This window comes from Dendropsophus ebraccatus, chromosome 9 (genome assembly GCF_027789765.1).
Source record: "Dendropsophus ebraccatus isolate aDenEbr1 chromosome 9, aDenEbr1.pat, whole genome shotgun sequence".
Classification (NCBI taxonomy): Eukaryota; Metazoa; Chordata; class Amphibia; order Anura; family Hylidae; genus Dendropsophus; species Dendropsophus ebraccatus.
Window position 1 is genome coordinate 68,686,965 of NC_091462.1, and position 26,164 is coordinate 68,713,128.

Here is a 26,164-nt window from a genome sequence, read left to right on the forward strand (position 1 = left end):
GTACAGACATTGTATTCTGTCATGCTGTCCTTACTGCTGCAGTTTTATCTGGGCTCAGATGTTAGTTAGATGTTAGGGGTGTGGCTAAAGAAATATTTGCATAACTCCACCAACCTGATGACTCACTGTTCCTTCACTGGCAGAAAACAGAAAGGGAACAGAATATCACAGGAAGTAAAGAAAACACAGGCAGAGTGGTCATGTGACTAAGTCTGAGAACACAGTAAGCGCTCTAAATAAAAAATAGAAGTGTATGTAGAATATGCAACACCCACAGAGTGCAATGGAATGCTAGTTTATTGAAAAATACCGGACAACCCCTTTAAGCAGTTCACTGAATGTTCGTTCTCTCTGTAGGAGTTAGTAAAGCCTTTGGTGCAAAGGCCAAAGTTATGGTGCAGCACACACAGGGTGAAGACGCCTTAAATGCAAATATGGCCTGCATTTTAGGGTGCAGCTGTGGTGCATCAGGGTAATGTGCCAGGAAGTTCTGTACCGCCAGGTTTAGCATTAGCGCTAGGAAATCAAACTGATTTCACCCATTATCACACACTACCTAGACAGGCTTGAGGATCAGCAGCAGCAACCACTTGTCTGTCTGCTTTTCGATACCCGTCCATAGCTATTGCATGGTGTGTGGTTTGTCCCCCAGCCACCACTACATTAAGCCAGTGGGCACTAAGGTAGATGTAACATCCCTGCCTGTGCTTACTGGTCAACATAATTGATGACATTGTTCTGCGCACACTTTATTTTCTCCCCAAGCTGTTGGTGCCAGACAGGGATGCTTTCAGCAGTGGAGGAGCAGGTGGAAAAAAAAACAACTGAACTGGAGGCACTCTGTGCAATAAAATCTACCAACGCTTCAGTGTGGTCTTGCCTCACTATTCAGAGTACGGTATTGGAGACAACTAAATGACGCTGCACGCCCTAACGCCTGTGTGCACAAGAGGAAGGTTTAACATTTGGAAGCAGATATACCACGTCCCCTCCCTGCAGCAGCACCATGGCCACGCCCCTTTTCTTGTTTTCTTCATTTTTGCACTTTATGCTGCGTTTACATGGAACGATTATCGTTCGAATTTTCGCAATAACGATCGCATTTAAGCGATAATCATTCCGTGTAAACACAGCAAACGATCAAGAGACGAGTGAAAAATTGTTAATTTTGACCTTTCAACATGTTCACAAATCGTCGTTCATCGTTTGCTAAAAATCCGCAGATCGCTTTGTGTAAAACAGTCTTTCAAAGATTCACCCTATGTAAAAGATGGGCTTAAGCGATCTTAAAAACGATCGCAAAAACAATTTTTCTTACTAATTTTTTTACGATTTATTGTTGCTTCAAAATCGTTAAACGATCGATTGGGCGGATTATCGCTCCGTGTAAGCGCAGCATAAATTACTCACATAATCATTGGGAACATGGTTGAGATTCAACTTCAAAATTTAGTCATTCCCTATTTGAAGTGGTGCTCTATTGTATCTGAAAATACAATGCAGAACTTATTAAAGAAAAACTCTGATAGCAGTGACCAGAACCTGGTATTTTTACCCACCCACCCCCCATATGTTACCCCCTTTCAAGAGAAAAGCCTGTAGAGCCTCATTTAAGAGTCTCCAAACACAGGACTAGCCAGATTTCCCTCCAGGAAGGATCCAGCCAAGCCAAGGGGTGGCTCCTGTAAGGAAACCACCAAAACCATGATGTTAAGTGGCTCAATGTAATGACAATGGAAAAAAAAATTTAGTATAGAATAGCAGCACAGGCAATAGTAGAAAAAAGTTAAGGTAATGCACGCCTCACCAAACTGGGCTCAGTGTCCGGAATAATCCAATATATTTGAAGGTGACAGCATTTTGTGAAAAGTGAAGCATTTGAGTGAAAAAAACGGTGACCATTATTCACACCTTATGTTGCGACGTTTCGGCTATACACAGAAGCCTTTCTCAAGGCATAAAACAAAGTGCCAATACACACACTTAAATATGTGAACACTGCAATCAAGGGAAAACCAAGGCCAAGTATCCATCCACAGACAGCTGTTTCGGGGTGTTGCCCCTCATCAGTGTGCAGCAGGATTCTGGCTAGGTAGGAGCAATGCCTACAACTCCAAAAAAGTCCTGCCACATACGTTTTATAGCGCAACATATAGATCAAGAAACAACAGAAGAGATTGCACAAATCGAATAGAAAAATATAACAAAAATCTTTATTGGAAATTATAAATTAATAAAATTACACAGAGTATAGTATGGGATAAAACACAGAGGTCAAAACCAGGCGGGAAGGAAGATATCGGCGTGGTACGTGTAGGTGAAAACCCAGTTATATTTAGTGGGTGAGATAATTATTATCACAACAGCACCATCTAGTGGTCACTAATGGTATGGAAGCTATAAGCCAAATACACAAACCCAGGGAGGTGCCTGAGAAAATCATAGGCTACAAAAAATCACATTAAGGAGGAGGGGGGCTGTATGCAACCCCTCTACAGGCTAATCCCAATGGAAATATTGGTGAAAAACCAATCAGTGAAATCTGTACATTACATCCATAATACAAGTAACTCAGTGAACACAGGAAATACCACACTGAAATCCTACCACCCGCCTGGCACAAAAGCCAGATTTCACTGATTGGTTTTTCACCAATATTTCCATTGGGATTAGCCTGTAGAGGGGTTGCATACAGCCCCCCTCCTCCTTAATGTGATTTTTTTTGTAGCCTATGATTTTCTCAGGCACCTCCCTGGGTTTGTGTATTTGGCTTATAGCTTCCATACCATTAGTGACCACTAGATGTGATAATAATTATCTCACCCACTAAATATAACTGGGTTTTCACCTACACGTACCACGCCGATATCTTCCTCCCCGCCTGGTTTTGACCTCTGTGTTTTATCCCATACTATACTCTGTGTAATTTTATTAATTTATAATTTCCAATAAAGATTTTTGTTATATTTTTCTATTCGATTTGTGCAATCTCTTCTGTTGTTTCAGGAGCAATGCCTAGTAAAGCCATAAGAGAAACAGATCGCTGATCTGCCTACAGGAGCCGCCCCTTGGCTGGGTCCTTCCCGGAGGGATATCTGGCTAGTCCTGTGTTTTGAGACTCAAATGAGGCTCCACAGCTTCATGTTTCCCAGGGAGCAATGCACCTAGGATTTCACTGCACTGAGCGCTTTAAATCGGCAGTGTTATCGTTTGGCTGGTGACCCTGGGATCAGCGATCTGTTTCTCTTAAGTTAACCCTTTGGCCTCCTCAAGGTCCACTGTTAACCATTTTTCGTCACCAATTACAAAACAAACTCATATCTGCAGTGACAAGCAATAACTGGCGCAGCGTTGTCCCTTCAGTGTTTCCCTGGGTATTCTGTTGCTGCCAAGATAAGTTCTCTGCCCCCTCTGAATTCAAGAGACAGAGACAGTCCCATAGAGTTATATTATTTGACCATCTTTGTTTTGTGACACAGAGGCAGGAGAAAACATACTCAGACCCTGACTGGTCAAGAAGTGGCATATCAAAAGTTTTTTCTTTTGTTATAACAGCAGTGCCTCTATAAAGTAAGGATTAGAGATGAGCGAACCTTGAGCATGCTCAAGTCCATCCGAACCCGATCGTTCTGCATTTGATTAGCGGTGGCTACTGAAGTTGAATAAAGCCCTGAGGCTATGTGGAAAACATGGATATAGTCATTGGCTGTATCCATGTTTTCCAGACAACCTTAGAGCTGTATCCAACTTCAGCAGCCACCGCTAATCAAATGCAGAACAATGTGGTTCAGATGGAGGTTCGCTCATCTCTAGTAAGGATCTCTTTGATTAAAGCGACTCTGTACTTCCAAACTGCCCCCCCCCCCCCCCCCAAAAAAAAAAAAAAACTACTTGTACAGTCGGACAGCTGCTTTTAATCCAAGATCTGTCCTGTGGTCCGTTCAGCAGGTGATGCAGCTATTGTCCTAAAAAAAAACTTTTAAACCGGCAGTGCTGTGTCAAACTGGTGTGGCCTAGAGTGTCTGTGCCCTAGGCCTACACCACCTCTCCACCTTTAGGAATGCCTCAGGTAGGATTTCAACTAGTCTACACTTGTCTAAACTCACATGTGCCTTAACAATCCAGCACATGTGCACTGCTTAGACAAGTGATGAATAGAAGAAATCCTGCCCAGAGGCATTTCTCATGGTGAAGAGGGCGGGGTGGAGGAACGGAAAGCAGCCTAGGGCACAAACACTCTAGGCCACGCCAATTTGACACAGGGCTACAAGTTTAAAAGTTGTTTTTCAAGACAACAGCTGCATTTCCTGCTAAATGCACCCCAGGACAGATCTTGGATTAAAAGCAGCTATCCAACGGTACAAGCAGTTTGGGGGGGGGGGGGGGGAGGGGGCAGATTGAGGGTACAGAGTGGCTTTAAGGGAAGACTTGTGGGAAATTATAAAATCTGGTAGAATATAGTGAATGGGTTATAGAGAAACTATTAGTAGGTTAAAAGTCCCTAACCTGCTGATATATCCCTAACAGCCGCCCCAGCCAGCCCACTCTGCTGATATTAGTAGTGCAATGTGGTCACTGGGGGTAGAAGTACACCAAAATAACTTAGTAGCCTATGGATGAAACTCCTACTATCATGGAAACAGTGCCACGGGAAAAGGCAAAAAAACCCTATGCGCTATACAGATGTATCAGCATGTTAGAGACTTGTTTTTCTTTAAAGCGGCATATCTGGGGTCCAATGGGTTGTTTTCAAACATCAGTGCTGGCAGTACAGCCATACTTTTCTCTATGATTGGGCAGACTGACTAAGGCACATGTGTGAATCACAAGCTCTGTAGGCCAAATCTAGCCTGCAGCTCCTCAGCCCACTGCACCATGGGAACTTTCACAGATCCTTCCGCCCATCCCAGCCCAAGCCGCCACAGGGGGCAAGGCCCCCCTGCCAGGTATGTCCTACGTTACTCAGTCCCAGCAGTGCACAACCCTGTCAGTACCTCACAGGTGTCTAGATTTGGCTCTAAGCAATCCACCACCAGTCCAGTGGCAAAGCTAGTACTCGTGGAAGGGTAGGCCTCTGCTCTATGCATTTCTGAGGGAGACTGAGGTGTCTGCTTCATATAATGTTGGAATACAGTTTAATATATAGCAGAGGCCTCCCTTCTTCCTAGTAACACAGTCTACACATAGTAAAAACCTCCCTCCAACGTAACATAAGTTTATGTTATACTGGACCCCAGTATGTTTTGTGCTATTTAACAATATGTTAAAGGAGAAGTCCGGGGTCTGGCCAAAAAACTAAATTACTTGGGGATCTTAAATACCTTTGAAATAGGAAAGGTTTGAGCCCAGAACTGCCAGTCTCCGACCCCCACATCACCCACCAGAGCTGCAGTATTGGTGTCAGTGTAAACTTCAACGATATACATTGAATAAAACACCTACAGCAGTTTACACTGACACCAATACTGCAGCTTTGATGCGTCCATACTACTTCAGTGTTAACTGCTGTAGGTGTTCATATATATATACACACAGTGGTACCTTGGTTTAAGAGTAACTTGGTTTAAGAGCTCAGTTTTTCAAAATTGTGACTTGTTTTAAGAGCTCCCTGTACTGGGCGGGAGGGCGAGTGGGGGAGGGGCTTGGCATGCACAGTGTGGTCTACAGCACTGTACTCTGACCCAGGAAGTCTCCCTCACATTCCAAATCATGGCAGATCCACTTCAGGTTGGGGCTTGCATCAGGGGACAGGACTGTGGAGGTAATCTCTTCATAGCTGTAACCCCTCTCTCCCCAGACAGAGAGTGCTGCATGTATGTGCCCACATCTGCCCTGCTCATTCCTTCATGCTCCCTGCAGTCTCTGTCAGCTCTGATTGGTCCATGCTGAAAATACCCCCTTTCCCATTGCTGTCATGTGACCACACAGACCTCTGACAGCAGCCCTCCTTCTCTATTCGAGCCTGTTGTACTACGGTCCTGCATTATGGGCATCTACAGTTCCATTCTGTATCTACAAATTGCGGCTGTTTTTCAGGTTTCTGCACTTACTCTATAATATATTATACACCACATGCTGATTTCCATACTGTACAGTAACTTATAATGGGACATATTCAGCTGTTTTTAAATGTTTGTTTCATTTGTTTTACATGTTATTCAGAATATAAATTCACTATTTTTGGGGTGTGGAACCAATTGTCTGCATTTCAGTAATTTCTTATGGGAAAACTTGCTTTGGTTTAAGAGTGGATTTGGATTACAAGCAGTTCTATTCAATATATATGGTGGGAGTTTACAATAAAAAACCAATACTGCAGCTCTGATGCATCCATACTACTTCAGGGTCAGTGTAAACTCAAACCATATATATTGAATAGAACTCCTACAGCAGTTTACAGCAGAGATGTGCTGCACATATCAATGATTTTTTTTTCTTACATATCAATGATTACGCCTGCACAGAAGATAAAATCAGCAGATTGGGCATTGGCGCTTTTCTCTGGGACTTTTTTCACAGGCTGATGGCTGAGCTTTACTAGAAAACAAGAATTACTAACCGGTAATGTCTTTTCTTTGAGCCCATGACGGCACCCCTGGAGAGGACCACCTCCTATTCCCATTGGACAGGAAACAGAACACTGGACCTTAAAAGAATCGCCTCCTCTCACCACACCAGTTCTTTGCAAGGATCCTAGGAGCGAATCTTTTTAACAAACACAACATAGCATACTAACTGTGTTATATAATATCTGCATATATCCAATTGTATATATCTACCTCTATATACATCTTTATATGTCTATATATATATATATACGCTTTTTTTTTTTTTTTTTTTTTAAATAAAGTATATACATCTAAACATACATTAACTACGTCAAGGTATGTCATCTCTCTTTCAAGGGCGGGTATTAGGCGGGGTGCCGTCATGGGCTCAAAGAAAAGACATTACCGGTTAGTAATTCTTGTTTTCTCTTCTCGCCCTATGACGGCACCCCTGGAGATTAGATTAGGAATTTCCCCCGCCTAGGGAGGGACCACTGCGTGCAGTACCCTTCTACCAAACGTCAAGTCCTCTGTTGACGATAGTTGTAATCTGTAATGTCTAAAGAAGGTGTGTGGAGTGCTCCAAGTAGCGGTCCTACAGATCTGCTCTAATGTGACTGATGCCCTCTCTGCCCAGGAAGTGGCTACTGCTCTGGTGGAGTGTGCCCCAAACCCTACGGGGATATCCTTCCCACTGGATCTATAGCATTCCCCTATGGCCTGTTTTACCCATCTAGCGATGGTTTGTGAGGTAGCTGCTTTACCCTTGTTCTTTCCCTGGAAGGATACTAAGAGATTATCAGTCTGTCTCCAATCCCTAGTGACCTCCAGATAGTGTAACAGAATACGCCTAACGTCCAATGTATGAAAGGCTGCCTCTCTATCGTTGGATGGATTAGTGCAAAATGAGGGAAGAACTACCTCCTGGGACCTGTGGAAATTGGATACCACCTTTGGGAGAAAGGCAGGGTCAGGAGATAAGATAATTCTATCATCCCTAATTGTCATGTATGGAGGGTTGATGGAGAAGGCTCTGATCTCGCTAACCCTTCGGGCTGATGTGATAGCGAGCAAGAAGGCAAGTTTCCAGGATAGCAGCCTGATAGGTAATTCTAACATTGGCTCGAATGGAGAAATGGTCAGTCCTGATAACACTATATTTAAGTCCCAAGGAGGGAGTCTTGATTTTATACTGGGAGCCAGTCTAGTTGCAGCTTTTGTGAACCTTTTTACCCATGGATGTTCAGCCAATCTGAAATCAAAAAGTGCACTAAGGGCTGAAATTTGAACTTTTATAGTGCTTGGTCTCAAGTTCATGTTAAGACCCTCCTGTAGAAAGTCCAGAATTAGTGGAATATTAGGAGGAGCAATTACATTGATTGGCTGGTTCACGTACCTACAAAAGGCCTTCCAAGTTCTCAGGTAAATGGCTGATGTAACCCTCTTTCGGCTGGCTAAAAGTGTGGATATCACCTGAGGGGATAGTCCTCTGTCAATCAGAAGCTGCCTTTCACACGCCAGGCTGTTAAGTGAAGGTTCTGTGCTGTCGGGTGAAGTACTGGTCCCTGGTGTAGGAGATCCCGTCTCTCCGGAAGCACCCAGGGGTCTGCTATCGACAGTCTCCTCAACCAGGCGAACCACACCCTTCTGGGCCAGAAGGGAGCAACCAGAATGACGTCTGCTTTGTCCTGCCTGATTTTGCGTATCACCCGAGATAGAAGCCTGATCGGTGGGAAGGCGTAAAGGAGGCCGCTGTCCCAATTCTGTGCTAGTGCGTCTATGGCAGCGGGGTTGTCCTTCTGAGACAGGGAATAAAATTCTCTTACTTTTCTGTTCGTCCTGGTGGCGAACAGGTCTGCTTTCGGGGTCCCCCAGAGACTGCAGATTTGATGGAAAACCTCCTGGGATAGTTCCCATTCTCCTTGTTTTAGCTTGTTCCTGCTGAGGAAGTCCGCTGTTGTATTGTCTGATCCTTTTAGGTGTAGTGCTGTCAGAGAAAGAAAATGAGGTTCTGCCAACCTGAAGATATGGTGTGTGATCCTCATCAGGTCGGTTGATCTGGTTCCACCTTGGTGATTTAGGTAGGCTACTGCCGCCGCGTTGTCCGACAGTACCCTTACGTTTCTCCCTTGAAGCTCTGGTAGTGCCTGTATTAAAGAGAGAAAAACTGCCTTTAACTCCCGTACGTTTTGGGATTCTCTGGCTTCTTCCGGGCTCCATTTCCCTTGTAGAAGAAGAGGTCCCGTATGAGCCCCCCATCCAGAAGGACTGGCGTCTGTTGTAATAGTCTTTACTTCCGTGATGTTCCATGGAAGGCCCTTGTCTAGATGTTCCCGTTGCTCCCACCAGGACAGGGATCTTAAAGTCTGTGGAGATAGAGAAAAAGGGGAATCTAGGGAATCAGTTACGCCATCCCATTCAGACAGAATTTGACACTGGAGCCTTCTGGTGTGATACTGTGCCCACGGTACTGCCTGGATACAAGAAGTCAAGAGTCCTAACAATGACATGGCTGACCTCATAGTAGTAAGGGGATCAGCCGAGAGCTGCCTGATTCTTGTCTGGACCTGTAAGATCTTATTCTCTGGGAGAAAGGATCTTTGAACCCTGGAGTCTAGGTAGATCCCCAGGAATTTACACCGCTGGCTAGGCGTTTTGTTGGATTTTTCCTCATTGACTTCCCATCCCAGAGAGAAAAAAACTGACTCTATGAATCTAATATCTGCCTCTAGGGCCATCTGTGAATTGTTAATAATCAGAAAGTCATCAAGGTAGGGGACAACGATGATATTCCTTTCTCTCACATGTGCCATGACTTCTGCCATTACCTTGGTGAATGCTCTGGGAGCTTGAGAGATACCAAATGGCATGGCTGTAAACTGGAAATGAGAAAACTCTGAGCCCATGTTCACCGCCACTCTCAGAAATCTGTAATGGTCAGGATGCATAGGAATATGATAATAAGCATCCCTGAGATCGATGGTGGCCATAAAGCAGTTTTCCGAGAGATTCAGAATAGCAGAAGATATTGACTCCATTCTGAACCTCTCGTAAGTAAGGGCCCTGTTTAGTGGCTTGAGATTAATTATTGTTCTGTATGAACCATTGGGCTTTTTCACAAGAAACAAAGTGGAGTAGAATCCCACTCCCCTCTGTTCCCCGGGAACCGGGATAAGCACTTTTTTATTTAGAAGGGAATGGATCTCAGCTAGAAGAGCCATGTGTTTGTCAGGGTCTGATGACAGGTCAGTACATACAAATCTTTCCCCTGGGGAGGACGAAAAAGAAATTTTAAGGCCAAATTTTATTGTATCCAACACAAAAGTGCTACCAGAAATTGTACACCACTGTGAAAAATAACAAGCTAAACGCCCTCCCACAGGGACCTCATGTCATTGAGGGGCCTTTTTGTCAGAAGAAGGAAAGAGAAAACCCTTATTCTTCTTCTGAGGTCGCCAATCTTTCCTACTACTGACATTTCCCCCCCTAGGTCTCCTACCTCTTCCCCTGAATGGTCTACTGGTCTGTTGGGGTATAAGGGGGAATCCCTTCTTTCTGTCAGAGGCCTTTTCTAGGATAGACTCCAGGGCAGACCCAAATAGAAGCTTCCCTTCACATGGGACTCCACATAGCTTGGCCTTTGATGTGGTATCACCCTTCCACTCCTTTACCCATATAGATCTTCGGGCTGAGTTTGAAAGGGCCGCTGATCGGGCTGACAGCTTTAGGGCATCTGCTGATGCTTCTGAAATAAATGACACAGCATTGTCAATCGTAGTAAATGCCTGATTAAAGTCCTGATTTGGATTACTCTCCTTGACTTTATCTTTAAGTTCAGTCATCCACATTTTTAGTGACCTAGCTACTGAAGTCGTCGCAATCAAAGGCTTGAATGCGGATGTGGATGCTTCCCAAGACTTCTTTAAATATATATCGGCTCTTTTATCTAGAGGGTCTTTAAGCACTGCTGTGTCCTCGAAGGGCAGTGCATTCTTTTTTGAGATCTTCGCCACTGGATGATCTATCTTAGGGGCCCCCTCCCAGGATTCACAATCCTCCTGACCGAAGGGATATTTCCTTTTGTACTAAAAATAGGAAAAAGGTTAGAATCAATATAAGTGTCATATTACATAGTTTTCTTCAAAGATAGATGTAATACCAGACTTACAGCCCGTGGGATAAAGAATTTCCGGTCTGGATTAGCCCACTCGTGACAGATAAGAGTCTTAATACTCTGGTGTACTGGAAACACCAGTCTCTTTTTTGGGGCTAACCCCTCAAACATAATGTCCTGTACGGATCTGGGTTGAGGGGTATCGTCAATCTCCATAGTTAGTCTGACATTTTTAATGAGAGCGTCTATGGATTCAATTGGTAATAGTGACCCTGCAGAGTCCTCCCCTGAGATCTCCTCTGGATCAGAGGCTACTTCACCCTGATCGTCCACCTCTAGTGATAGATCCTGATCTTCCTCATTTATAGGAGAGGGATCCATCTGCTGACTTGGTCCCGCAATGACCAGTGGCTGAGAGTCAGGAGGTGGGTTAATGCTGACTCCAGGCGTCTCAGAGGAAGTTGGGCGAGAGGGTAGAGAGGCCTGCAGAAATACAACAATAAGTACACTCGTAGAGGGGAGCTAAAGCGAAATTTAAATGATGAAACAAGATACTTCTACCTACCCTGATTTCTTGCCTAACCATGTCTCTCATGTTTCTAATGAAGGATGGTCCTTGATCTTCTAATACTCGGTTCATGCACCCCCCACACAAGATCTTATTGTATGAACTACTAAGCCTCTTTCTGCAGACCGGACACTCCTTAATCTTAGTACGCTCCTTTTTAGAGGATCCCTCCTAAAATACAAACCATAACATCCTGATAAGATAGTGTGTTTAAAATACATATATGGGGAGAACCCCTCTTACCACACCATACCGCTGGATTATCTGTAGCAGAGGTCTGGGATTGTTCAGCGCCCTGGGACTCCATCTGACCCAGGATTGGTCTCAGGTCCCCACAGCTGGCACAGCAAAGCACAGTAAAGCACAGCACAGCAAAGCACAGCACAGCACACAGTAACCGTCTTCCTAGCAGCAGGCTCTTTATGCAGGTGCAAGGCACTCTGAGCTCTGCTGCTTTAAATATGGCGCCAATGCACCTAGGGCCGGCTGACCCCGCCCCCGCCGCGGCGCTGATGCGGCACACCCTCCCGCCGTCACCCCCGGCAAGCCGTGGCCTGGGCCTATAGAGCAAGGCCTATAGGGACATCCCCCCTCCGGAAGCCCGTCCCGCGTCATCACGGCTTCCGGGAGCGCGCCGCGACACGTGGGGACGCTGCGCCGACGTCATTACGTCATCGCGCCACTGCGTCATTGCGTTCCTGCGTCCCCCAGTTCGCGCATGCGCATCCCCGCCGTCTACTCACCGGGACGGACGCCAGAGGGGCCGGGAGACGCGCGGGGCCCGATCATCTGGAGGTGCTGGACGGGCCTCAGTCTTCAGGTATAAATACCTCAGGAGCCGGTACCCGTCTGCCGGTGATCCCTCAGCCCTATGAAGGTCCCTGGAGGAGACCCTCCATGTCCTGCTCCCATGGGACAGGAAACAGTAACTGGTGTGGTGAGAGGAGGCGATTCTTTTAAGGTCCAGTGTTCTGTTTCCTGTCCAATGGGAATAGGAGGTGGTCCTCTCCAGGGGTGCCGTCATAGGGCGAGAAGAGAAATGCTTGTTAACTAAATTTGCCTGTGTAAAAAGGCCTTTAGGAACGCTCTACTGGATCATTGAGGTAAGACCTTAGGGATTCTGAGTGTCAGTAGACTTTCCATGAGTAAGGACAGATTTTGAATAGTTCTGCCACAAAAGCACTGGTGTAGCATTGGTGCTTAGCTTGGTGGCCCAGACCACCCAGAGTTGGCAGACAAGAGTGGAGGTCAAAGAGATACAGTATTAGTGTGCCTAAATAAATTAAACTAGATATACAATGTTCCAGTTCAGTTTTGTATTTAGGGCCATATTACATGGCCCAACAAATTGGCCCAATTAGCAATCTCTGTGCAGACCTTGTTTTACATATAAAACCAATAAAGATTATACTTACCTATCCACATTCACCAGTGTCATGCTCAATGTTCCACAATCACAGTAGCCACCACTTAAGCTTTGTGACAGGTCGCTTAGCCAATCACTGGCAGAGACAGGACTGCGAGTGGCGAGCAACCTGTCACTTTAGAGACGGCTGTTGTCAGCTAAAAACACAGAACAGGACACTGCAGATTATCGCTCTAAGTGATAGGACTATTAGAAGCCATTATTACACTGTAGAGCTACTATTGACAGATACTATTGAAAGATAAATAAAATCAGCAAAGTATTGACAATACAAAATATAAAAACAAAATATATATTGTATCAGACAGGCTCCACTATACTACCTACCTCTGGTAAAATGAATATTAATGATTTAAAAGGGCCAAATACGGTAACAATTTGAATGTATCCAAGGTGAAAGTGAAACGCAACAGCAAAATTCACACAATTTACACAATAATGCGAGTATAAAAGTTGCAAAAAACACATTCAGTACCTTTCCACCTGATAATTTCTTAGCACTTTCAAACAGTTCATCGATGTGTGATGTAAAGGACATAAAGTCTGGTATGACAAATTTTCTTCGAAATGCCTGTGTTAGTAGCACAATGTTACTTTGAACACACCTATAACAAAAACAAAAAAAAACAAAAAACAAAACAGGTGAAATGCAGTTAGTAAAAAAAAAAAAACACACACACCAACAACATAAAATAAAATGTATTTTTATTTTATGTGCACTGTGTTTACACAAACATCATGGCTAAAAAAAATAAAAAATAAAAAAAGGAAATGTATTGCCTCGATTTGTTTTTACTCATTAGAGACACATACTGAAATGTTCCTATTTTCTAGTCTGTTTCTTTTTTCTGAGTATTTTCTGGCGTGTGTGAGAATAACAGCCTGCGCAGAAGGACCTTTTTTTTCTCCATCCATTCGGCTATTCATCCTGGACCCTCGAGTAGTGGGCGGTGTCATACTTCTGCTGTGGCTGGTTGCTGCGGATTTATGCTATTAATGGTTGATGTGGCTATACACAACCTACCCAGATGAGCAGTCTCCTGGAATATGGCCTGCAACTATGGCCATTGTTTAATGATTTTTGGCTTGATTGTTTTGTTGTTTTTTTTTTGGTATGGATCACAGCCCCAACACAGATTAGAAACACCCATGGATGTGTGTATGGGGCCACAGAAAACAATGGGCTTCTTTTCTGGCCACATGTGCGGGTCCACAAATGTGGACAGAATAAATATAAGTTATATTACTTTGTAATGTTTTTAATTTCCAATCTGCAACCCCACCCCCTTTCCCTGTCTTCCTATACGCCAAAGCAGGTGTAGATTTCTGAGCAATCATCTATGAAGGAACAGATTATTCTTATTAATATTTGTGATCTGTAGATTGTGTTATCTCCCTCAGAAGGGGAGGCTGAGACCTCTAGAGGGAACTTCCCTGTGAAGAACGTCCACCGACTGCTGAAGGCAGTACAGTCAGAAGTCCACCCTGAAGAGGTTCAGTCACCAGCTTCCACATCTAGAGGGCCTAGGGCTTTCACAGTGGGAGATAATGTGAAAGATATGCAGGCGGAATGGAGAAAGCCTGAAAATGGTCAAAGCTAAATTATCTAAGCGCACCATTTTACCAGCCAAGGACGTTCTGAAAAAAAAGGTAAATCTTGCTATCAATTTTCTCTGTGATGCATCATCCTAGCAGCTTAGATTAGTTTCCAGAGCAATGTGACTCTCTACTGCCAGTTGTGGAACATTCTCGAATAGGCTGGTGAGCACTTGTCAAAATACCAACTGTGTAATTTGGAATTTCCACCTGGTACATTATTTGAGCGGGAATTGAATAGTCCCCATGCCATACCTCCAGCTCCTGGTTAACAACTTTTTTTCTTTATAATAAACTTTATTTTATTTTTCACATAAAAAAATAGACATATCCAAATATGTATAGTTAGAATTGGTTAATCCAGTAAAAAAAGCCAACTGAAAAAAATTGAATTTCTAATTTCAGCCTTAATTTTTTTATGTATTTGTTTACATCTCCATCACCAGGGGGCAACCCTGGGCAACCTACACCATCCAGAGTCTATTCCTTATTCTAGCCTTGTCCCCAAGGGTAACTCAACACCTTCTACTAATTTTAACTATCTCCAGTTACCTTGACAACCCCCCCCCCTTTGCATGTCTAATTTTGACACATTTAGAGATTACTACTCCCTCCCTCCCCCTCAGCTAACTATGGCGTGGATTTGTATGTATTTTTTCGATAAGGAGGCAATAGATCTTACACACGTCACACTTTTTTTTAACTGGAAGAGTAAGGAAAATGTTTATCCAAATTTACTGATCCCTACCAAAAGAGCTTGGGGCCCTTTGTGGCTCCCCCTTCTCAATAGGATATCCTCAGGCTCAAACTGGCCCCTCCCCCACTCCTTTTATTAATCAGGCGAAATCCTGCCTGCCTCAATGTGCCATAGCCAGTCTATGGGAGAGCGCGCACTCCTCCGCTGCTCAAAGAAGTGATTTACTCTGTGAGAACATACCCTAAAGGCCCTATTCCATTGAGCGATTATAGTTCATAAACTCGCTCCAACGACCGAACGTTAACGATCACTAAACTATTCTTTTAGGGAACGATAATACAACACACGTGGGAACGTAAACGATATGTAGTGTAACGATTTTTTTGCGGTCGTTACATGGTCGCTTAAATCGTTCGCCGAGGTGATCATGACCAAACGACACACCTACTTTTTATAAACCTTTTTACGAATGACTGAAAGATTTCTAATTTTACAAACCGATTAGCGAATTATCTCTCAAAGACCAACAATTTATTTTCGACATGCTGAAAAACTATTTTGAACGACAACATAACTATTTTGCCTTTGTGGTTTGCTTGTTTAAGCATAAGACAGAAGATGATTTAGTCAGCTCACCCACTCACCTAATATGTGGATCTCCGTAGCTTGAGAACTCGCGGGTGCTGTATTGTGGGCCGCAACCCGACTTATCAAAGATAGGAAAAATGTGTGCATCCGCAGCTTCATAAAAATCAATACCTTTAGACGTCACAAAACATAAAATAACAAAACTGGTTAAAAGACACGCCGATGCGTTGCAGGGTAAAAACCCCTTAATCATGGCAATAGTAGCATAGTTACAACTTCATTAAATACAGATAGGACTGGATAGGACCGCCCACCAAAAAACTGCATACACCTTAGCATCCACTTCAGATAAGTCACATGACTATTTACATTGCACATAGAAGTGTAGCACCAAACAGCAATCATATACATATTAGAAAACCATAAACTAAACAAAATAACTATATATTTAACTCAATAGATATAATATAAGTCAGATTTGTAATATAACCCTTTAGGGAACCTGGTATTCAGATTAAGAATCCAAAGTGCCTCCCTCTTTCTAACCATACGAGTCCAGTCACCCCCACGTTTAGGTCTACTAATCCTTTCAATAGCGGAGACTTTCAAACCACTCGTGTCCCCTGCATGACACTCAACATAATGTCTAGCAAGGCCAGAGAGTGAACGGATACTGCGAAATGAAGTGGACATCTTAATGTCAGACAAGTGTTCTCCTATGCGGGTTTTGAGCTTCCTGATACTCGATCCCACATACTGCAAATCACACACCATGCAGTGAGCAACGTACACTGTGTGAGAGGAATTGCAGTTAAGACAGGATCGGATCCTGAACTCTCAGCCCGTACTGGATGACACCACTGTAGATTTTTTAATTACATAACGACACATGCCGCATCGCGGTACCGCACACGGAAAGAAGCCCGTGGTTTTCAGCCAAATTTGTGTATGTGGCTGTGAACTGTTACTAATGTCACTCGGGGACAACAAATTACCCAAAGACAGACCTCTACGTGCAACGTATCTTAACCCGTTGCCTAAGATCTGTTAACACTTACGATCAGAAAAAAGTAACGGTAAATATTTTTTTATAATGTTCCGTATATCATTATATTGTGGGCTATAATTAGTTGAGAAGGTAATGCCACAGTTATCACTAGACCTTTTAATCTCATCTGCGTGTAAGTCACCACCTCTATCTTGTAAATGATACTCTGTCTTTCTGCTCTGCTATATGGCGAGCCCTCTTAACGTGGATTTTGGACCCCCTAGCCTGAAGTCTCTGCTCCAAACTCTGAGCACCCATCTGATAAACCGCATGATCTGAACAGGTACGGATAAGGCGGATAAATTCCCCAATTGGGAGATTCCTAGTGACATGGGGGGGATGACTGCTTCTGGCATGTAACCACCCATTACCCGCAGTTGGTTTGCGATACAAATATAGTGGCAATTTTGCCATCCGCGAAATGCAGCTTGACATCCAAAAAAGAAATGGACGTAGGCTCAAATTGCGCGGTGAATTTTAAATTCAGGGTGTTGGCATTTAAATAACGCACCAGATCCGTAGCCTGACTCTCTGACCCCTGCCACACCAGGAGGAGGTCATCTATATAGCACCTCATTAACATATTGGACACTGGCGTAGAGGTGGGGGTTCTGAATGACAAACAGCGGCAATATCTTCTGCCTATGTTTCCTGTAGTGCCAATTTTTCATGCTTTACCAAAAATCCACAAAAATCAGTTCCCACCACCTCTACGTCCCATTGTCTCTGGCATAGGCTCTCTTCTTGAGAGACTGTGCATTTGGTTGGATGATCTGCTCCAACCTCTTGCAGTGAGGACGATGGGATATGTCAGAGATAGCAAAAGTCTGCTTGCCAGTGTGGAAAAATTACCCATTACGGAGAACGCGTCGGTTATCCTGTGATGTTGTAGCTCTTTATTCCAATATCCCCCATGAAATGGCCATTCAGGCCTTGGCTTTCCACATCGGCAAGTATAGCAATTATGGCAGGGAGTTATCGGACTTTGTCCTCACCGTTACACGTTTCCTTCTAACCAACAATTTTTTTCAGTTTCTTGATGATTTTTATTTTCAGATACTTGGCTGCCCTATGGGCGCTAGTTTTTCACCTTCTCTGGCCAATATTTACATGGCCTACTGGGAGGAGGTCGTTCTATATAGCATCCATAACCCATATTTAGGTAAGGGCACTATATAGATGACCTCCTCCTGGTGTGGCAGGGGTCAGAGAGTCAGGCTACGGATCTGGTGCGTTATTTAAATTCCAACACCCTGAATTTAAAATTCACCGTGCAATTTGAGCCTACGTCTATTTCTTTTTTGGATGTAAAGCTGCATTTCGCGGATGGCAAAATTGCCACTAGTTTGTATCGCAAACCAACTGCGGGTAATGGGTTGTTACATGCCAGAAGCAGTCATCCCCCCCATGTCACTAGGAATCTCCCAATTGGGGAATTTATCCGCCTTATCCGTTCAGATCATGCGGTTTATCAGATGGGTGCTCAGAGTTTGGAGCAGAAACTTCAGGCTAGGGGGTACAAAATCCACGTTATTAAGAGGGCTCGCCATATAGCAGAGCAGAAAGACAGAGTATCATTTACGAGATAGAGGTGGTGACTTACACGCAGATGAGATTAAAAGGTCTAGTGATAACTGTGGCATTACCTTCTCAACTAATTATAGCCCACAAAATAATGATATACGGAACATTATAAAAAAATATTTACCGTTACTTTTTTCTGATCATAAGTGTGAACAGATCTTAGGCAACGGGTTAAGATACGTTGCACGTAGAGGTCTGTCTTTGGGTAATTTGTTGTCCCCGAGTGACATTAGTAACAGTTCACAGCCACATACACAAAATTGGCTGAAAACCACGGGCTTCTTTCCGTGTGCGGTACCGCGATGCGGCATGTGTCGTTATGTAATTAAAAAATCCACAGTGGTGTCATCCAGTACGGGCCGAGAGTTCAGGATCCGATCCTTTCTTAACTGCAATTCCTCTCACACAGTGTACGTTGCTCACTGCACGGTGTGTGATTTGCAGTATGTGGGATCGAGTATCAGGAAGCTCAAAACCCGCATAGGAGAACACTTGTCTGACATTAAGATGTCCACTTCATTTCGCAGTATCCATTCACTCTCTGGCCTTGCTAGACATTATGTTGAGTGTCATGCAGGGGACACGAGTGGTTTAAAAGTCTCCGCTATTGAAAGGGTTAATAGACCTAAACGTGGGGGTGACTGGACTCGTATGGTTAGAAAGAGGGAGGCGCTTTGGATTCTTAATCTGAATACCAGGTTCCCTAAAGGGTTAAATTACAAATCTGACTTATATTATATCTATTGAGTTAAATATATAGTTATTTTGTTTAGTTTATGGTTTTCTAATATGTATATGATTGCTGTTTGGCTTATGTTTACTGCTACACTTCTATGTGCGATGTAAGTAGTCATGTGACTTATCTGAAGTGGATGCTAAGGTGTATGCAGTTTTTTGGTGGGCAATCCTATCCAGTCTAACGTCACATCCTATCTGTATTTAATGAAGTTGTAACTATGCTACTATTGCCATGATTAAGGGATTTTTACCCTGCAACGCGTCGGCGTGTCTTTTAACCAGTTTTGTTATTTTATGTTTGCTTGTTTACACCAATTCCACAAAGCGATTATCGTTAACAAACGATCGTTGGATCGAGTTTATGAATGATAATCGTTCCGTGGAATAGGGCCTTTAGTGTGGAGTACCTTCATGAGGCTCAGGGACCATATATGATTTCAAACATTTCCTTAGTAGTTTTCGTAAGTAGAAATGTAAAGGAACAGACACTTATGTAAAACAAATACTTTCTCACGGGACACTGAAAAAGAGAGGTCCTCATCCTCCTTCCTCATTTACACACCATCCCCGCATACATACATACATACATACATACATACAACTCCTCTCTCCCTACTAGACCCCCCTTTTCCTTTTTTTTAACTCTTAATCATGTGCAGAGATAAAGGATGTCCAGTCTCACCTTGAGCTCCTCTCCTAAATTTCTTTCAAATGTCCTGTTTGCAAAAAGTTACCACCTGTTCACATAACTCCATGACAACCAAACCACAACGGCCTCTCTTTCTCTCCCATTCCTATTTTCCTCTCTTTTATTCCCTATAAAGCCCTTGCAAGAAAAAAAAGGACTCCCCTACGTCCCTCTTTTAGGTTACCTACAGTACTTTGCCATACCAACCATTTTTTTCCAAATTCATCCAACATGTTGGACTGTAGTGCATTTGTACGATCCTATTAATTAAGCTCTTCCTTCCACTCCTCTATATATAGGTATCTTGTGCTGACATTAATCTCCTCAAGATATAATGCCTTGCCACAGCACGTTATTAAAAAATCTCTTTTGTATCCTACATCCCTGAACACCAGGTAAATGACCCCAAAGTGCTGTTTTTTTACTCAAATTCCATGTATTTTAAGTGTTCTTTAATTTTTTCCAATCTCCCTGAAATCTCTTTTCAGTTTAGGTAATCTGCAGAACAAATGTATTAACCAAGCCACCTCACCATCCTTACCAGTTGTGCCTTTTAAAATGTGCCCACTGCCTTTTAAACGTGCAGCACTGTGTCATATTGGCATTGGCTAGAGTGACATTGCCCCAGGTCTGCAACACCTCGCCATTCCTTCCTCCCCACCTTCTTCATCATTAGAAACTCACCCAGGCAGGATTTCTCCTATTCATCACTTGTCTAAACAATGCACATGTGCTATGGCATAATTGAGAATAAATGCAAAAAAAAAATCCCACAGAGCATAATGCAACTACCAGCGCTGTCCCTGACAAAAAAAAATCCAGCTCATCAGGCGGATAGAAAATTAAAAGGTGCTTGTTTATTGAATTGCACATCATTAACATGTTTCGGGAGAGTATCCTCCCTTCCTCAGAACAAAAGTGCATGTTGTGCTCTGTGTTGTTTTTTTGCATTTATTCTCAATTTTGTTCCTACACGGCCCCCTTTTGGGAGCATCCCGTTTCAGAGGTTACCACCAGCTTTTGCAGTCCTGTGAATCCAACCTTCCAGTGGGAGACCCTATCCTGGATCTATACCCTAATCAGGGTGATATGCTACTAGCCCAAGTGGCTACAAGGTGAGCAAAATATCGTTCCTATATCTTCCACATTTGCCTCCGGTATCACATGAGGCGCCTGTGCCTTCTTTTGTGCTTCTATTTCTTAGCATGTGCTATAGCGACACAAGTGCGTGAGTGAAGAGTGATGAATAGAAATCCTGCCTGGGGCTGTTCCTAATAATGAGGAGGGTGGGGAAGAAGAAAGGAGTGGCGTCACAGACCTGGGGCAAAGACACTCACACCAGTATGACACAGTGCTGCAAGTTTAAAAGATCATTTTTTGCTGTAACCAAGGCACCAGGTGCATTTTAAAGGGAATGTGTCACAAAGTAAAAAAAAAAAAAATTGGAAGTGTTAACTGAATTTGTTATATTTTTTGTTAATTTATATATGTTTTTCATTATATTTACATGTAAGGAAATATGAAAAATTGTCAATATAATTTTTCAGATTTTACAGTGATGGCCAACAGGGCGCTCTGATAACGGGAGGGGGGCGCTCGGACAGGACGGGTGCCGAGGAGTGGGGGCACTCATTCTCACCAGTACAGACCCTGCTGCTCCTCCACCTCCCGCTCTGACACTGGCGTCCCTGCACATATGCGGGGCTGTGTGTGTGTGTGTGTGTGTGTGTGTGTGTGTGTGTGTGTGTGTGTGTGTGTGTGTGGGGAGAGGGGGGGGGGGAGGGGCGCACTGACAAGCCAGGACCAGCGCGGGGAGGGGAAGCTCTGACAGGACGAGCACAGAGGGGGTCGGGAGAATGAAATACACAGGCATCAGCCACCGTCTGGGGAAGGAGGAGGAGGGGGGTGTCAGGCATCAGCTGTGTGCGCCCGGACACTGCAGCTCAGGTAACATCTGGCTGCACACATTAATTTTCCTCTGTAAAGGCTGCGGGCTTCTATACAATGGCGCCCCCACCCTCCCACAGCTGTGTACTGCGCATGTATTTGGACATGTGCAGTACACAGCTTATGAAACACAGTGTAAGTGAACGGGAAAGACTCCGTCCGTTCACTTCAATGCTGTGTGTGTGCCGTACAGCATCTGTGTAGGTGTCGTGAAATGACATCATACACAGATGCTCCTCAACATGGTAGCCCCCTGTGCAAACATTACAGTGTTTTAAAACACTGATGCCACATGCCAAGGGAAAAAAAAAAAACTAAACGACTTATTTTTTAGAATTACATTTTTTTTTTTTTAAGAAAAAAAACAGACACTATCCCTTTAAAAGAAACAAACTGTAACAATTTACTCTCATCGAACACATGGTACTAATGGTTTGGTGGGGTGGGTTGGTGGATTCAGAGTCGCTGTAAAGCACAGCTTGTCCCCTTGCATCTATCATATATGTGGTACGTACAATAAATTTAAACAGTTTCCTTGATGTGTAGTGGAATCTGTAAATTAAAAAAAACTTGTGACACTTTGTGGTTCAACTTCTCGCTACATACCTCAAAATACTTTCCCCAAATTAATATCCCTTACTCCTAAATCTACTTACATTTCTTAGGATAACTTTCCTCTAGTGATGAGCGAATAGTGAGATATTCAAATATTCGATATTCGTACGAATATCCCGCGAATATTCAATCGAATATTCGATCCCATTAAGGTCTATAGGAACAAGTATTCGATTAGTGAAAAGCATCTATTTGACCATTTGGAGGGTAAAACCGGAAGCTGGGGGATCTGACTGCTTATCGAATATTTGCTGAATACTCGCGGGATATTCATTTGAATATCGAATATTCGAATACCTCACTATTCGATCGAATATCTATTCGATTGAACAGTATTCGATCATCACTGCTTTCCTCTAATGCACTATTTACTTTGCTTCAAAATTTTATAAATTTTTCCAACAACCCCTTTTCCACAAATATTTCCTTATTTTTAGTTGCTCCAATCATAAGCGTAATCTATATACATCTATTTCCCCCAAATCCTTTTCCATCATCAATTGGCCAATAGTGAAAATCTTGCATTTTATTTAACTGAATTAATTTCTCATAAAGTGAGCTAAGTTTCTTACTTTTAAATAATGAAAGTTTTCTTTTATCATTCTCCCAAACCTTAAGCTACATTTTATTGAGAGGATTACTTTCTCTGGTACCCTGCTGGCCTCCAACAAAAAGGGTAAATTGGGGTAACAGCTATTAACCTAGCCTTGAGGCAATCAAACAAGGTTGGTTTGATGGCTAAAAAATATCATTCAAAATTTGAAAGCGATCAATGTACTGGGACAGTTTTAAGGTCAAGAAGCCTATGCCTGAAATTGGTTGCCCTGGAGGTTTTACTGGGTCTTTGTGTACCTTTGGTAAGCAGTAAAAGACAGGTAATCTTAGATGTATCTAGAATGAACAGATGTTCTTTGGTATTTAAGATCTCATCTCTAAGTGCTCTGTCATACGTTGACTTGAGTTCTTGGCTGAAAACCGCTGTGGAGTCACTAGGTAGGTTGGTGTACGTTGTGATATCTTTAAGTTGTCTTTTGCATTCAAAAATGTAATTAGTGATGTTTTGTTTTACAACGGCCCCTCCATTGTCAGCTGGGCAATTCACTATCTGGGAATCAGCTTAGAGACCTTTAAAGCAACTCTGTAATCACAATCTGACCCCCCCCCCCCCAAACTACTTGTACCTTCAGATGGCTGCTTTTAATCCAAGATCTGTCCTGGGGTCCGTTCGGCAGGTGATGCAGTTATTGTCCTAAAAAAGAACTTTTAAACTTGCAGCCCTGTGCCAAACGGGCGTGGCCTAGAATATCTGTGCCTTAACTTTACACCAACCCTCCGTCCCTCCTCCTCTTCATCATTAGAAATGCCCCTAGAACATTTTCTGCTGTCTGCACATTGCACAGGTGCCTTAACAATCCAGCCCATGTGCAGTATTCACGCAGCTGATGAATAGGAGAAAATCTGCCTGGGGCATTCCTAATGATGAGTGAGGAGGGCGGGGAGGAGGAACAGAGAGGTTGTGTCAGCCTAATGCACACATACTCTAGGCCACGGCCATTTGGCACATAACTGCAAACTTAAAAGTTGTTTTTTAGGATAAGAAAAAAAAAATGTATAGTATGGTACAGTGTTAGCCAGAAAAAAAATCAATATTGTAGGAAATACTTGTAATCAAAGTATTTTAGGAGTGATACCTTTATTGGCAAACAAAAAATTGTTAGAGCTGTGAGCTTTCGGGATTCACAAGATCCCTTCGTCAGACAAGTTCACAAATGAATGACTTACAGACACAGCACAACATTTTTTAGGGATGTTACAAACAAGAAGGGAGAGACATCTATGAATTGGGGAGGGGGGGGGGGTGAGGTGGTATATACATCACATAGATAAGTCAGGGTAATAAAAAGGACTTGTTGTAAATTAAAGCTCCATATATAAGACCTGAACTGACCAAGAATCTTGGACTTCCAAATAAGCTTTAATTTAAAGTCCTTTTTATTACCCTGGCTTATCTATGTGATGTATATAACCCCTCACCCCCCCCCTCCCTAATTCACAGATGTCATTCTCTTCTTGTTTGTAACATCCCTAAAATGTTGTGCTGTTTCTGTAAGTCATTCATTTGTGAACTTGTCTGACGAAGGGATCTTGTGAATCCCGAAAGCTCACAGCTACAGATGAGCGAACCTTGAGCATGCTCAAGTCCATCCGAACCCGAACTTTCGGCATTTGATTAGCGGTGGCTGCTGAAGTTGGATAAAGCCCTAAGGCTATGAGGAAAACATGGATATAGTCATTGGCTGTATCCATGTTTTCCAGACAACCTTAGAGCTTTATCCAACTTCAGCGGCCCCCGCTAATCAAATGCAGATCATTCGGGTGGGCTCGAACCCGAACCCGGTTCGCTCATCTCTACTCACAGCTCTAACAATTTTTGGTTGGCCAATAAAGGTATCACTCCTAAAATACTTTGATTACAAGTATTAGCAAAAATGTTTTTTTAGGACAATAACAGCATCACCTGCCGAACGGACCCCAGGACAGATCTTTGATTAAAAGCAGCTATCTGAAGGTACAATCGGATTGTGGGATTGTGGGTACAGAGTCACTTTAATGACTTTTCTCTCCTTTTTTGTCAAGTTGTCTGTTTGTCTGTATGTTTTTTGGTATTAACATACAGTGGTACCTCGGTTTAAGAGTAACTTGGATTGAGATTACTTGGTTTAAGAGCATTGCTTTGGTTTAAGAGCTCCCTGTAATGGATGGGGGAAGGACATAGTCTGCATAGTGTGGTCTATAGCACTGTACTCTGGCCCAGGAAGTCTCCCTCACCTTTCAAATCATAGCAGATCCACTTCAGACTGTGACTTGCATCAGGGGACAGGACTGGGGAGGTAATCTCTCCATAGCTGTAACCCCTCTTTCCCCAGACAGAGAGTGCTATTATACTGTGCCCACATATGTCCTTCTCGGTCCTTCATGCTCCGTGCAGTCTCTGTCCCATCTACTCCATTCCTGCTATAATGTGCCTGCACTCACACTCAGCTATACACACTGCTGCTATAATGTGCCTGCTTTACACTCAGCTATACACACTGCTGCTATAATCTGCCTGCACTCGCACTGACAATGCTGTATAGAGAGGTTTCTATCACTGCCCTCCTGCACAGCTCTTATTCTCCCTTCCTGATTGGTCCATGCTGAACACCCCCCCCTTCCCCATTGCTGTCATGTGACCACACAGACCTCTGACAGCAGCCCTGCTTCTCAATTTTAGCCTGTTGTACTACGCTACTGCATTATAGGGATCTGCAGTTTTAGGCTGCGTTAACACCACGTATATTTCAGTCAGTATATGTATATTTCAGTCAGTATATTTCAGTCAGTATGCAACCAAAATCAGGAGTGGATTAAAAACACAGAAAGGATCTGTTCACACAATGTTGAATTGAGTGGATGGCTGCCATGTAATGGCAAATATTTGCTGTTATTTTAGAACAACGGCTGTTATATTGAAATAATGGCAGTTATTTACTGTTATATGGCGGCCATCCACTCAATTTCAACATTGTGTGAACAGATCCTTTCTGTGTTTTTAATCCACTCCTGGTTTTGGTTGCAATATTGACTGAAATATACTGACTGAAATATACGTAGTGTGAACATAGCCTTAAACTGGGTTCACACTACGTATATTTCAGTCAGTACTGTGGTCCTTATATTGCAACCAAAACCAGGAGTGGATTAAAAACACAGAAAGGATCTGTTCACACAATGTTGAAATTGAGTGGATGGCCGCCATTTAACCCCTTCGGGACCAGGCTAATTTCGTTTTTGCGTTTTCATTTTTTCCTCCTTGTGCTTAAAAGGCCATAGCACTTGCATTTTTACACCTACAGACCCACATGAGCCCTTATTTTTTGCGTCACTAATTGTACTTTGCAATGACAGGCTGAATTTTTGCATAAAGTATACTACCAAACCAGAAAAAAATTCAAAATGTGGTGAAA

The 26,164-nt window shown here is 43.2% G+C and overlaps 1 protein-coding gene across 2 annotated transcripts in view; it reads right to left on the reverse strand.

Annotated features, from left to right (window-relative positions):
• The window catches only part of GLS (glutaminase), a 356,615-nt gene that overhangs the window by 262,157 nt on the left and 68,294 nt on the right, over nt 1-26,164 (reverse strand). For both annotated transcript variants that reach the window (XM_069983572.1, XM_069983573.1), the window contains exon 4: nt 13,132-13,261. In XM_069983572.1, the coding sequence (XP_069839673.1) occupies nt 13,132-13,261 (130 nt within the window). The remainder of the gene's footprint in view (nt 1-13,131; nt 13,262-26,164) is intronic.